The sequence below is a fragment of the Cryptomeria japonica genome, chromosome 7, assembly GCF_030272615.1.
Source record: "Cryptomeria japonica chromosome 7, Sugi_1.0, whole genome shotgun sequence".
In the NCBI taxonomy this organism is placed as follows: domain Eukaryota; kingdom Viridiplantae; phylum Streptophyta; class Pinopsida; order Cupressales; family Cupressaceae; genus Cryptomeria; species Cryptomeria japonica.
Window position 1 is genome coordinate 774,182,915 of NC_081411.1, and position 13,063 is coordinate 774,195,977.

The 13,063-nt window shown below is 34.7% G+C and overlaps 1 protein-coding gene across 1 annotated transcript; it reads left to right on the top strand.

The window, feature by feature from the left end:
- The first annotated feature begins 435 nt into the window (after nucleotides 1–435).
- Nucleotides 436–7,983, top strand: LOC131063457 (uncharacterized). The gene is made up of 21 exons (XM_057997260.2): nucleotides 436–928; nucleotides 2,755–2,876; nucleotides 2,968–3,056; nucleotides 3,151–3,183; nucleotides 3,287–3,389; nucleotides 3,501–3,543; nucleotides 3,647–3,738; nucleotides 3,945–4,009; nucleotides 4,097–4,426; nucleotides 4,773–4,848; nucleotides 4,931–5,027; nucleotides 5,112–5,196; nucleotides 5,280–5,531; nucleotides 5,631–5,807; nucleotides 5,962–6,084; nucleotides 6,175–6,258; nucleotides 6,359–6,543; nucleotides 6,638–6,776; nucleotides 6,882–6,950; nucleotides 7,173–7,337; nucleotides 7,565–7,983. The coding sequence occupies exons 1-21, from the start codon at nucleotides 708–710 to the stop codon at nucleotides 7,676–7,678; spliced, it is 2,664 nt and encodes an 887-aa protein (XP_057853243.2). The 5' UTR covers nucleotides 436–707; the 3' UTR covers nucleotides 7,679–7,983.
- The last annotated feature ends 5,080 nt before the right edge of the window (nucleotides 7,984–13,063 follow it).

Genomic DNA, 13,063 nt, shown 5'->3' on the forward strand with positions numbered 1-13,063 from the left:
AGACAAAATACTTATCAACAAAACTAAAATACATACAAAACAAGAAGTTATAGTGAGCACGGAGAAATTCTCAAAAACAACCCACCACCTTTGTTATTTCCTTTAACCACCTTTGTATTTAAGCAAATAATATAAATATTTATTGGTGAGGAAGGGAAGGTAAAGAGACAGAGTACGAAAGGTTAAAAAACTGCCGCTGGACCGCTAGGTACGCAGTCGAACAAAATTGCTCGGTTGGTATTGCCAGAAAATAACAAACAGGGATCCCAACCGGCGTCAGAACCAGATTCCGACACTTTTGTGCAGCCGAGAAGTCGGGAACCGGTGGCCGGGAATTTATACAACGAGGGTGGTGGTCGGTGCTAAATTATAAATGTGGGACTAAATTAACGTTGAACACAAGATATGCAATATTTTACACGTTAATTCACGTAAGTCCTTCATAAAATTCCTTTTCCCTCTGTTTATATTAATAAGGAAGGCAGAGGGAAAGAAGCGGTGCGAGAGGAGATTGTAGTTGAATATCTTGTTCATTGTCTCCTTCAAACTTATCTTCTTCTCAGTTCACTTGCTAGGATTTATCTGTCCTTGCTGTTTTTTTCTTTCTTCTCTCTGTGATTCAGGTGTTAAGAGGGCCTGTGCAGTTTTTTTCTTCTGTGGGGTGAGGGAGTTTAAGGGGTGGGAGGAGGAGGAGAAGGAGAAGGACAATGGAGGGAAAAGCAGCAATGATGTCTGCACTGGGTGTGGGTATTGGAGTGGGCTTGGGACTTGGGTTAAACAGGTGGGGTGGTGGAGGTGGTAGTGGTAGTGCTGGTAATATTGATGTGGGTCTGAACTATTCAGATTGTGTCGAACAAGAATTGCTCAAGCAGGTGGTGGATGGCAAAGATAGCAATGTTACCTTCAATCAGTTTCCTTACTTTCTCAGGTAAATTCTGTTTCACTAAAAGTTGCCTTAATGAGTTTTTTGTGTGCTTCTTAGGTTTCTCTGTGTTTATTTTGAGAGGACGAGTTTGTGAATGGGCTCCAGGGCTTCTTTGCCCCATGCTCTGTTTTTTTGGTATCTGGGTTTTAAGGTTTTTGTATCATTTTTTGGTGGGGTGACGAGAAAATTTTTGTCTATAGATTTGTGACTCTTCAAAGGTTGATTTTGTTGACAGGATGCAAACTTTTGTGTTTTTGTATCTTGGGTATCGAAGATCTGCTTACGTTTTGTGTCACTGGAAGATCAGTAATTTTTGTGCCTGTACACATTTGTTTGCTCCCTGATGTATAGATATATATAAAAATACACACACGTTAATCTAGACATACATAAATATACATATTACACATATCATATATGTATATCACATAACATAACATAACATATTATATATATAAATATATATAAAATCATATTTATATATACATGTGTCAAACATACATACATATATATCCGGTACCCCGAGGAAAAGACTTTTAGACTTAACTATTCACAGGGCTGATTCTGCTGTTAGTTCGTGAATCCGATTCGTAGGGGTCGCTATTGGCCGGGGAGTGTGGTTTAGCTAAGGTAGAAATTTTCCTGGAGTACCCAGATTTTAAATTAGGCATATAATATGAACAGGCTCACTATGAGACTTGCCGAGTCATAATGCTTGGAGTCGGAGCATTCTTTAATCGGTTCTATTTGCACTTTCTGGTTTATTTTTATTGCGATATCCAAAGGAGGTTCCTTTAGCCAAGGGCCAGGGTTTAAGTCAGGGATAGCTATTTTGGTAAAATTTGTAAGACACGATTTCGGTCTCATTTCATTTCTTATGATGTTTGGAGCTTTTTAAACATTCATTGATTTTCAGTAGATTCAATTAGAAATTTTCTAACTTTACCAGCAAACGAAAAGCCCATTCTTATTTTAATTGCATTGAACATAATAACAACAGCTGTAACTTTAAATCAGGCTATGACATTACTTCGCTCACTTTATCTATCTATTAGTGTAGGAGAACTTGTTCCTTGTTGTTGTGAAATTGGATGTTTTGCCACAATTCAGAGACATCAGGAATCTCAATATGTGAATTGAATATTTAATATTACGTTGCTATATGAAATCTGATTTACAGTTGATCCAAAAGGACATTGAAAATCTATATACACTGAGAACAAGGCACTCATAAATGGAAGGAAAACTGATTTTCTCTAGGGCATCAGGTGTTATCCTGTTCAGCCAAGTCTCAAGTGTAATGGTATCTTACCGTATACTGATTTTTATTTAATTTTATCTGGGGTTCATTGTAGATATAGTGCTGAATCAATATTTAAATTTTCTTATCCAATCTTTCACTTTTACCTCTGGAAATCAGTAAGCACTGTGAAGTTTGAATTGCTTTAAGTTTATTTCTTAAAAAATTCTCTTATGTACCTTCTCTAAGGGAAAGAAAGATTGTTACCAAGAATCATAATGCATCTTCTTCAGGAACATATGCTTTTCCGATTTTTTCTTCCAATTCTACGCTTTTAATGTTTGTCTTTAAATTTACTAAACTGAGATTTAAAATTTCATACTCTGAGATATTTGGACTAAATTTGAGACTTTGAGATATACTGGACTTCAGTCTTGTGGCAGTGGAGTAAAACAGTCTTTGATATATGCTGGACTTAATATCTCTGACAGTGAGCTAAACCTTTGATATATATTAGAGTGCATGAATCTGTGACAGAGGACTATATTTGAGTCTCTGATATATACTGGACTTCATTAATCTTTGTCAGTGAACAAACAAGGGTACTATTGATTAGTGCTGCGTATGTTCATTTGAAGCAAGGAGATATTTCAAAATATACTAGAAATCTGACTCCAGCAAGTCGTACGATTTTATTATCAGGCTCTGCAGGTGAGTGATGTTCCGCGCTTTAGCAATTTCCTTTTTCAACCAAAATTATGGAACTTGACAATCTGATTAGGTCTGTCTTATATTTTTGCAGAGCCTTATCTCCAAATGCTTGCAAAAGCATTAGCGCACTATTTTGAGGCTAAATTGTTGTTGTTAGATATAACAGACTTTTCCCTAAAGGTAAGGTACCGATTGTGCTAATGATGTTCATGTTATTGATTTCCTCCAATCCTATAAAGTATGAGTATCATATATTCTCGTCACAACTGTGTAGGTGCAAAGCAGATATGGGGGAGGCCCTGATCCTGTAGGTTTATTTTCTATCTTGTAATGTATCTATGTTATGTTTTTTTATAGTGTTATGTAGGAGGATTTCACAGACTGTCTTTTCTTTGATGATCTGCCCGCAGATTGCAATAAGTCCGTCCTCATCAGCACTTGAGCGTGTAACTGGATTATTAGGAAATCTCTCTATTCTACCTTCCCGAGAAAGCTCAAAGCCTAGTCAATCAGGTGAAAATATACGTAGAAGCTACAGATGCTGCTTATTAGGAAATAGTTTTTGTTTTATAAATCTCATCCTTCATGTTCTGAAAAGACTTATCTTATCCTGGTTGATTTCAGGTTCGCTTTGGAGACAGAATAGCAATGTTGAATCAAAGAATAGGTAATGGAATTGTCTGAAGTTTTGTGTTGCTTTTCAATCAGTAAGTAATTTGTTGAGTATCCATTTTTTAATAGTATTGAATTTTTCCTTTTTTCACTTTCAGCGGTCTTGAAAGTATTGACAGCTTTCATAAGCTCAGACGCAATTCTGCATCAGCAGCTGATTTATCAAAGCTTGCTGCTTGTCAAAATCCAGGTCATTCATTGATTTTCTAATTTAATTATGGAGTTTTGTTAGTTCTTGAATTGATCAAGGGTAGCTTCTGTCAGATTTGTTTTGCTTTTGGGATTCTGGCCACCAGACTTTTTGTCTAGCTGAAATTTGAATTCATTAATTTTGCTTATTGACGAATTAATGGTGTTATTGCTGATGCTACTGTATTTTCCTTTTCGTAAAAGCAGGTCCTCTTAGGCGCACAAACAGTTGGACTTTTAATGAAAAAGTACTTGTGCAATCCCTCTACAAGGTAATGATGGGGCATGCCTTTCATATTATCTTTTGTACACATCATTCTAGCAATACAACTTACTATTATGAGCAAAATCTGCTGCAGGTTATAAAGAAAGTTTCCAGGACAAGCCCTGTAGTTCTGTATTTGAGGGATGTTGAGAGGCTTATATTCAGAACACCAAGAATGTATAACTTATTTTGCAAAATGTTTGAGAAGCTTTCGGGAGCAGTGTTGGTTTTAGCTTCTAGAATGGTGGACCAATCAGACACTCAAGACTGTAGAAAAATAGATGAAAAGCTTTCATTACTCTTTCCCTATAACATTGATATAAAACCCCCTGAGGACAATGCTAGCCTCGTCAACTGGAAGAGTCAGCTTGAAGGGGACTTGAAACTCATTCAATTCCAGGACAACAGGAATCATATATCAGAAGTAAGGATTAAGTTAAAGAATCTTCCAAAAAATCTGTAAATAATCATGGTCTTGTGTGAATATGGATTCGTGAATTACCAGTGTCAGTAGAATTCCTTTTTTCTTTTTTTGATGATTGATGATTTTGTATTATCTCTTCCTTTACTTTTCTTTGAGATGAAATTTTGATTTTTTATCAAATATCTTGGAATGTATTTTATTAACTTTTCACTCCATTAATATGTTTTTTCATGATGTCAGACCTAAGATTGTCTTCTAAAGTAGTATGTATGCCTCTGCATCAGCACTAACTCTTCAAAATCCGTTTCAAGCTTTTGAGTATTGTTACTCTCTATTATTTTTACAGGTTCTCGCAGAAAATGATCTCGAATGCGATGATTTGGGATCAATTTGTTTTTCTGATTCAGTGCTTCTAAGTTCTTGTAAGTGTTTCTCCCTAGTACGTTTGCTTGCAGAATGCCAAATTTAATTAAGAAGACCAATAATTCTGACTTATCATTGCAGATATTGAAGAAATCGTGGTATCTGCCATTTCTTATCATCTAATGAACACTAAAAATCCAGAGTACAGAAATGGAAAGCTTATTATTTCTTCAAAAAGGTCCTTTTGATTCCTTTCACTCTGGATCAAGAATCTCTTTTATATATTTTATCATTATCTAAATATTTAATGTAATGTAAGCAGTTTGGAGCATGGGTTGAGTGTATTCAAGTCAGGAAAGGCTGAGAGCAAAGATGCACGACAAGTGCCCAATGGTGATTCTTCAGAGGTTGTCAAAAAAATCTCACTTTTAATCTCAAGAAGTCTCATGGCTGCGATATGAGTCTCATCAAACTTGTTTTCCAAATGCAGGAACCTCAGGAGTCTGCTTCCTTGAAGGCTGAGCCAAACAGTGAAGCAGCTCCAGTAACAATGCGTAAGACAGAAGCTGAGAAAATTGATTCTGCTTCTGTGGGAGATGCTCCCAACAAAGAAGGTGCCACTAAGAAAGAAGACAATGCCCTTAAGAAAGAAGCTGAAGCTCTCAAGAACGAAGCTAATGCCCCAAAGAAAGAAACTGGCACTCCTGATAAATCAAATGCAGCTCCTACTCCCCATAAACTGGCGAGTCTTATATCCTACCAAATGATACCGTTTATGCAATTTTTAAGATCTTATAGAGTTTTTTGATAATATTTAAACACCTAATATTTATTGTTATAGGAAGTAGCTCCAGACAATGAATTTGAGAAACGAATCAGGCCAGAGGTCATTCCAGCTGGGGAAATTTGTGTGTCCTTTTCAGACATTGGAGCCTTGGACAATGTCAAAGAAGCTCTTCAAGAGCTTGTCATGTTGCCTCTCAAACGCCCAGACCTTTTTAAAGGGGGGCTTCTGAAGGTAATGTCTTCATTTCAAGTATAATGTACCTTTACTCATGATAGCATTATTGGTTATGAATGTATGTATAGCTGCATAACACAGCAGTGTGTTGGATAAAATTTCTTTACATAGGGTCCTACTAATAATAATGTATATATGCATATCTCTACAGCCCTGCAAGGGCATTTTGTTGTTTGGACCCCCTGGGACTGGCAAGACAATGCTTGCAAAGGCCCTTGCTACGGAGGCAGGTGCCAACTTTATTAATGTTTCAATGTCCACCATTACATCCAAGGTAGATAGCTATGGTGTCTCCTATTTCATTTCAAACTAGGTTAGGTTAATTAGGAATTTAGGAGTGACTTCTTTACATGATATTACACAGTGGTTTGGAGAAGATGAGAAGAACGTAAGGGCATTATTCAGTTTGGCTGCCAAAATTTCTCCTACTGTTATATTCGTTGATGAGGTTAGTTGTTTTACCTGTGGTAATATATAATGAGACTACTACTGTTAGACCATAGGTATTGTGATAATAAATTAGATGATATATGGTCTCTATTTGTCAGGTGGACAGTATGCTGGGACAGAGGACTAGGGCTGGAGAGCATGAAGCCATGAGAAAAATAAAGAATGAGTTTATGTCCCACTGGGATGGATTGCTGTCTAAAAATGGAGAGCATGTTCTTGTTTTGGCTGCAACAAACAGACCATTTGATCTTGATGAAGCAATTATCAGACGATTTGAGAGAAGGTACTTGGAATTGTTAGTTGCTCTTAATTCACCATTTTTACATTTGATCACAAGTAACTCTAATGTCTGATCTTGGTTTTGTCCCTTTTAATAGGATCATGGTAGGTCTACCTAATGCTGAGAATCGAGAGAAAATTCTCAGGACAATCCTTGCAAAAGAGAATATTGAAGAAGGCTTTGATTTCAAGCATCTTGCAACCATAACTGAAGGGTTTACTGGTAGTGACTTGAAGGTATGCTAGCATTATGTTACCTTTAGTTCATGCTCTGCCACTAAGGCATACTTAAATAAATTGTGTTCAACTCTGACTATTGATATTTGAATTGATGCTATGTAGATTCTATGCACAACAGCAGCTTTTCGGCCTGTTAGGGAGCTACTGCAGAAAGAACAAGAAAGAGAGAAGGTCTGCAATTCAATTTCTTTTTTAAACACACCATACTATGCTAATTGTATAGCGAGAGTGTGCTACAATATTGTAGGATTTCCTGATTACCATTTATATAGAACCACAAATTGTTTGAGCATAGGAATGACTACCAGCATGCTTTATATAATTTAGTAGAATCCTCAATTACTTGGCAAGTAACTGATTTTTTTAATAAAAATGGTGCAATGTTCTTCCCAGGCCAAGAAAAAAGCTGTCGAAAACAGATCAGAGTCCCTTAATAAGGCTGATGATGCATCAGAACCTAATGACACAGAGAAAAAGGAAGAAGAAAAAGAAGAGGCTAGGAAAACTGTTGTCATCAGGCCTCTGTCTATGGAAGACATGAGAGCAGCTAAGGAACAGGTTGGTTGAATCCCACATCCAATTCTGACCAATTCATGCTATATCCATCTTGAAAAACCTAATTCGTTGTGACATTCACTGTTTCATTCAGTATTCTCTTTTTGCCTTCTCAAGCTTGTATTTGTGATCAATGTGATGTCTGTAATTTACAAGTTCACTATAAGGGGCATTGTCTTACACTTGATTTTTTCCTTTATCTGATGAAAAATTTGTTCAAACCGGAGCAGGTGTCTGCAAGCTTTGCATCAGAAGGTGCTGGAATGAGTGAATTGCTGCAATGGAATGACTTGTATGGGGAGGGTGGCTCCAGAAAAAGGCAACCTCTATCCTACTTTATGTAGTGTACTCTGGTCATGCCAAACCATTAATTTGGGTTGATGTTTCTGGCAATTGTAGATTTCTGAAATTCTTTCAGCGGGGATCATGGATACCAAAATTGTACCATTGTATTCCCACTCAAGGAATTGTATGCCTAAGTATGGTTTCAAGTATCCCGTTCTTTCTTAGCCAGGAGCACACAGAATCCCTATCATTTGCTTCCATGGTGTGACTCATGTTGTCACTTTTTAGTAGTTCGGGGTGGTGAATATTCCTAGACAGATTGTCAGCTGCTCAGTTGTTATGCAGACCTTCATGTTTATCGGTATTCTGTGAATTTTGATTTGATTTGGTTTGATTTGGGTGGACATTATTTGTGTTTTTTTGCCATATCGTAGAGCAATAATTTTGGTTTCGGTCCCACGTACATATGTGCTTTGATACAATGTAATAAAAAAATGAGGTTTGCAGTATCTGATCATATTGGATCTTGCACTTTAAGAATCCCACACCCAGTCTCAAATATCAGATATATGAGGATTTCATCCCTTCTAGAAAGGTAAACTTGACTTTGGCCTGCAACGTGGTAAATACCTATCTCACTAAATGAAGACTTTAATTCCAGTCATGGTAATCCTTGCCTCAAAAAGGAAGACTAAACTCTAGGTACCATAATCTCCACCTTAATAAAAGGAAGAAGGACATTTGGGCAACCATGTGGTAAGGTTATGTAACAATTATCGATCACATTCCAATCTGAATTATATTTGAGTTTTATCAAATAAAAATAAGAATTGTCGTTTCCTGCGGTTCTTGTAATAATAATTTGATCATGAAATTGAAATCTTATAATAAATCTTTTAAACATAGTTTGCAAGCTAATAAATCTATAATGATATCTACAATAATAAAAAATACTTATTATTATTTCTATAAGTGTATTATAATTATTATACTTATCTTTAAAGAAATATAAGTAAGGTATAATATAAGTAAGGTATGCCGAAAGTAAGGTATAATATAAGTAAGGTATGCCGAAAGTGTGTACATCAGTTCCTCTTTGTCATCTTTGCGTTAGATTTCTTTTGCTGCATTTTGATACCTTGTTTTTGCGTTTTTCGTGTCACCTACCTACGCTTCCTTTGTTTTTGTTCTTTTTTTTTAATTTGTTTCTCGTGGGTCTGTGGTTTTGTGTTTTGTTGTATGTATGTATGCATGTATGGATGGATGGATGGATGGATGAAAAGAAATATAGTTAAAGTATGCTGAAAGTGTGTATATCAATTCCTCCTTTTTACTCATCATCTTTTGCGTTAGATTCCTTTTGTTGCATTTTGATACCCTTGTTTTTGTGTTTTTCGTGTCACTCATCTATGCTTCCTTTGCTTTTGTTCCTTTTTTTTTTTAATTTGTTTCTTGTGGGTCTGTGGTTTTGTGTTTTGTTGTATGTATGTATGTATGGATGGATGGATGCAAGTATGTGTATACACGTGCGCGCGCATACGCACATATATGCGCGCGCACACACACATGTACATGTATATGTATACACATGTGTGAGGTTTTATAAGTGTGTGTGTTTGTGTATGTGTACCTGTTTGTATATATGCATATATGTACAAGTATATACATACATACACACAGGTCTTGTGCATTGTTTGGTGCTATACTTGTATATTTATTCACATATAGACATGTAAATACATGCTCGTTATATGTTTTTTTTTTATATTTTTGATTAATTAATATATATATATATATATATATATATATATATATATATATATATATATATATATATATATATATATATATATATATATATATATATATATATATATATATATATATTCATTTTTTATATTTTTTTATCTTTTTCTTTTGTTTTTATTTGTATCTTTGTTTATTATTTTCTTACCTCCTTTTGTACTATCCTAGTACACCTCCTTCCTTGCTCACTCTTTTAGGTGTTGGTCTGCAACTTGTATCATCTTTTTCTTGATGATGGATCCACGGGGGCTTCACTTAGCGAGTCTAGGTTATAGTACGTGCATTCATGGAATACTAAAGAATCCCCCCTTTTTCAAAAAAATGTTGCCCTAAACTCCTATTTTGTCACCCCCTCCCAATACACAACCCGAATTAAAAGCCCACGCCCCCTAGTTTCTCCAATTAGTGTATTTTTTTTATAGCCAGAATTAAAAACCCCCTATTATCACTGATAAGAAATATGTTGCACCCTCATTTTTGGGATATTAAATCCCCCAATATGAATGCACGTATATAATATTGCCTAGCTAGTGAAGCCCCCGTGGATGGATCACGAAGTGTGATCCAAAACGTTGATGAAAGCGCACACACCATTGAATCCAAAGTAGCTCATATCAATCACATGGATTGGGGAAATCTACTAGCATTAAGATATCATCTTTATTCATTATTCCATTTAAAACATAAATATATTATTATATGATAGTAAGTATTGAATAAATAATTATATTATTATATTATAATAAATATTAAATTATTATTATATTAAATGATATTGTAATCAATATTAAATTATCATTAAAATAATATATTTTTTATATTTTTTAATATTTTTTTATATTTTTCTAATAAACTCTTAACCAAAGCAAAAAAAATATATTAAGACTAATTATTATTATTATATTATCATATTTTTATATTATTATAATATTAAATTGACATAATTAGGAAGTTAACTATTAGTATAATGTAAATAGATAGAATTGATTAATAGTTGATCAATAATTAAACTCAGAGTGATGGTAGTTGAAAGTAGAAAATAAATAATATATATATTTGTGCATCCATTATGTGACTGTAATATGCCTTTAGCATAATGAACATGAAATTTAAATTAATTTTAAATAAAATTCATTTTTTTAAAGATAAAATTAAGAACAAATCATGGCCATATAATCTCTAGGTGTAGTCAATGCTTAGGTGTGGGCACTAGTAAAGAAGTTGGGGAACTAATGGGCACAAAGCTATTCAAGGTAGGATGAATAAGAAGTTCAGAAGGAATGAGAATAGAAGTACAATGGAGAGTGATCCTATATGCTATAATTGTAACGTTGTGGGGCATATTGCTAAATTTTGTAAAAGTGTTAAAGGAAAGATTGTTGGTTTGGAGAATGCATTGGACTCTAAAGGAAACAGTAAGTCATTGTGGGTGAAGAAATCAGAAGAGAAGATTGAAGGAAATGTCAAAGGTGGCTCGACATCCGTTGTGGATGCAGTTCCCTCTTCTGGTAATTGACTAAGACATATGGGTCTGAGAGGGAACATTAATGAAAACATCTTTTGATCCCATTGGGTTTGATGTTGGGTTTCCTCTTAGCATGACAGATGTGTATGATATTTTTCTAGAGGTTTTGAACATATCTTGTGATCTAGATGTGATTCTTGAAGGTTTAGCAAATGGTGTATCATCTTTTTGAAAACCTCACTTGTGGGTATTTATTTGTGTGATTCCGATTATTTGTGCACTTGCGATTTGGGAAGTGAAGAAGAGCAAAGGCTCAAATTCAAGAAAAAGTGTGAGAAAAGATTGAAAAGAAGTAATCTTAAAAACATGGAGAAAATTATGTGTATAAATGATGAACCAAAACCTGAATATGAATTGAAACACTTCATTCTGTCAGATGTAGATGAGGTTGGAGCATTTTCTAGAATCGATAATTGTGTTATTCATAAGGAAAATGTGTCAATACATTCATGTTAATCTAGAGGAGTATGATCATGAGAATCTTAGATCTTTTAGTTAGAATTATTTGGTTGATAGTTCACAAAGGTTGAAGAATGAATTCGACAATCTAGGGCATAAGGGTTTAGACACTTGGCATTGTTTTCTGATGATTTATGATGAAGAGGTTATAAGAATTGTTCTCAGCAAAATTCATGGGGAATTTATCTGGCACGATAAACCATATTTGATCTCAAAGGAGGTGCTGCAAATTGTGATAGGGTTGTGCACGACCATAGAAATACCTATGGTAAAATTTGTAAAGAATGTTGAAGTGAATAGTTTGACCAGAGTAATTTCAGATGGAAGAGCATTAAAAATTGATATTATCATATCAGAGATGTGGACGTCAAGTATGCGATAATGGGGATATCTACAAAGTTTATTATAGGAACATAAAAGATTCTTGTGCGTCCACTAGAGTGCACGTGGCATACAGGATGGTTAAGAAGAATGTAAAATATCATTTGTGCACGATTCTATGACGACAATTGTTAGAAAACTTTAAAATGTCAAAGAGTGAGATGTATTCATTTCGGTATGGTTCTTTGATTGTCTGTTTAGTTTTCTATTTTCTAAATGCTTTGCCTGATGTTGAAAATGTTGCATGGAGAAGTGATATGACTATTGGGTCACATATTAAAGGTTGCTTAAATGAATTGGATGATTGCTAAAAAAAGTGTAGAAATTTCTTTGTAAGCTCAGAAGTGATTTGATTTTGAGGAATCAAATTCCTCCTAAGGTTATAGATTGGTATGAGAATACCATTGTATTTCTAATAGCAAAAGATAAAAACTTTTTGAAAGTTGTGGTTTTGAGAGTTTCTTGGATAACTCCGTTATCCTATGAAGTTTCTAAAGATGAATGTATGAGGTTAGTAGAAAAACTATTGAAAATGCTGAAGGGTCCAAATGCAGAAAGGTTTGAGATGCAAAAAGAGATTATAGGAAGGTCCAGAGTGATGAAGACTAAGAAAAGAGTGAAGAAAACAAGGAAGCTATATGTAGCTCTAGGTTTTTGCCTCCAACTCTAAATCTTAGAAAAGCAGGAAGATGGTTCCAGAGAAGGACATTGAACTAGTGACTATTAATAGTGATGATGAAGAAGAAGAGAAGAAGGTAGAACAAAAAGTCGCTTAGAGCGAGGAAGCATAAAAAGTGCAGAAAGGTGATGATGATGAGCTTACTAAAGAGAAGATACTTGAAATGGCCAGGAAGCCTGGCTAGTGTAGATTATAGGCAATTCATATCATAATCATGTATCTTATGAGCAAGATGTTATTAAGAAGGCATTTGTGAAGTACTTAGTTCAGAGTAATATGGTTGCTACTGATATTGTTGATCGTCTTCTGGAGGAACTTGTAGAGAGGATGACTGAAGGAGATGACTGTGGTGCTAAGGAAGGATTTGCTGAAACAAACTTACATGAAAAGATGATAGAAAAATGTAGGAAAGCACATTAGGTGCTAATCCTTAATTTATTGAATTTTAAGAAATATAAGGAAGCAGCTGAAATGTCATATAAATTTTGTTTGAGGTGGTCTACTGCCACACAAAAGTTCAAGGATGAGATTGATTGAATTGAATCTTAGATAGTTGAAATGGCTAAGAATTATAAAGTTTCTACAGATGTCTAT

What these genes read in the sequence shown, in the direction of transcription:
- LOC131063457 (XM_057997260.2), top strand. Translation starts at nt 708, where the DNA reads ATGGAGGGAAAAGCAGCAATGATGTCTGCACTGGGTGTGGGTATTGGA. An exon ending in AATGTTGAATCAAAGAATAG is followed by an intron (nt 3,544 to 3,646) that starts GTAATGGAATTG and finishes TTTCACTTTCAG; the next exon opens with CGGTCTTGAAAGTATTGACA. An exon ending in ACAGGAATCATATATCAGAA is followed by an intron (nt 4,427 to 4,772) that starts GTAAGGATTAAG and finishes TTATTTTTACAG; the next exon opens with GTTCTCGCAGAAAATGATCT.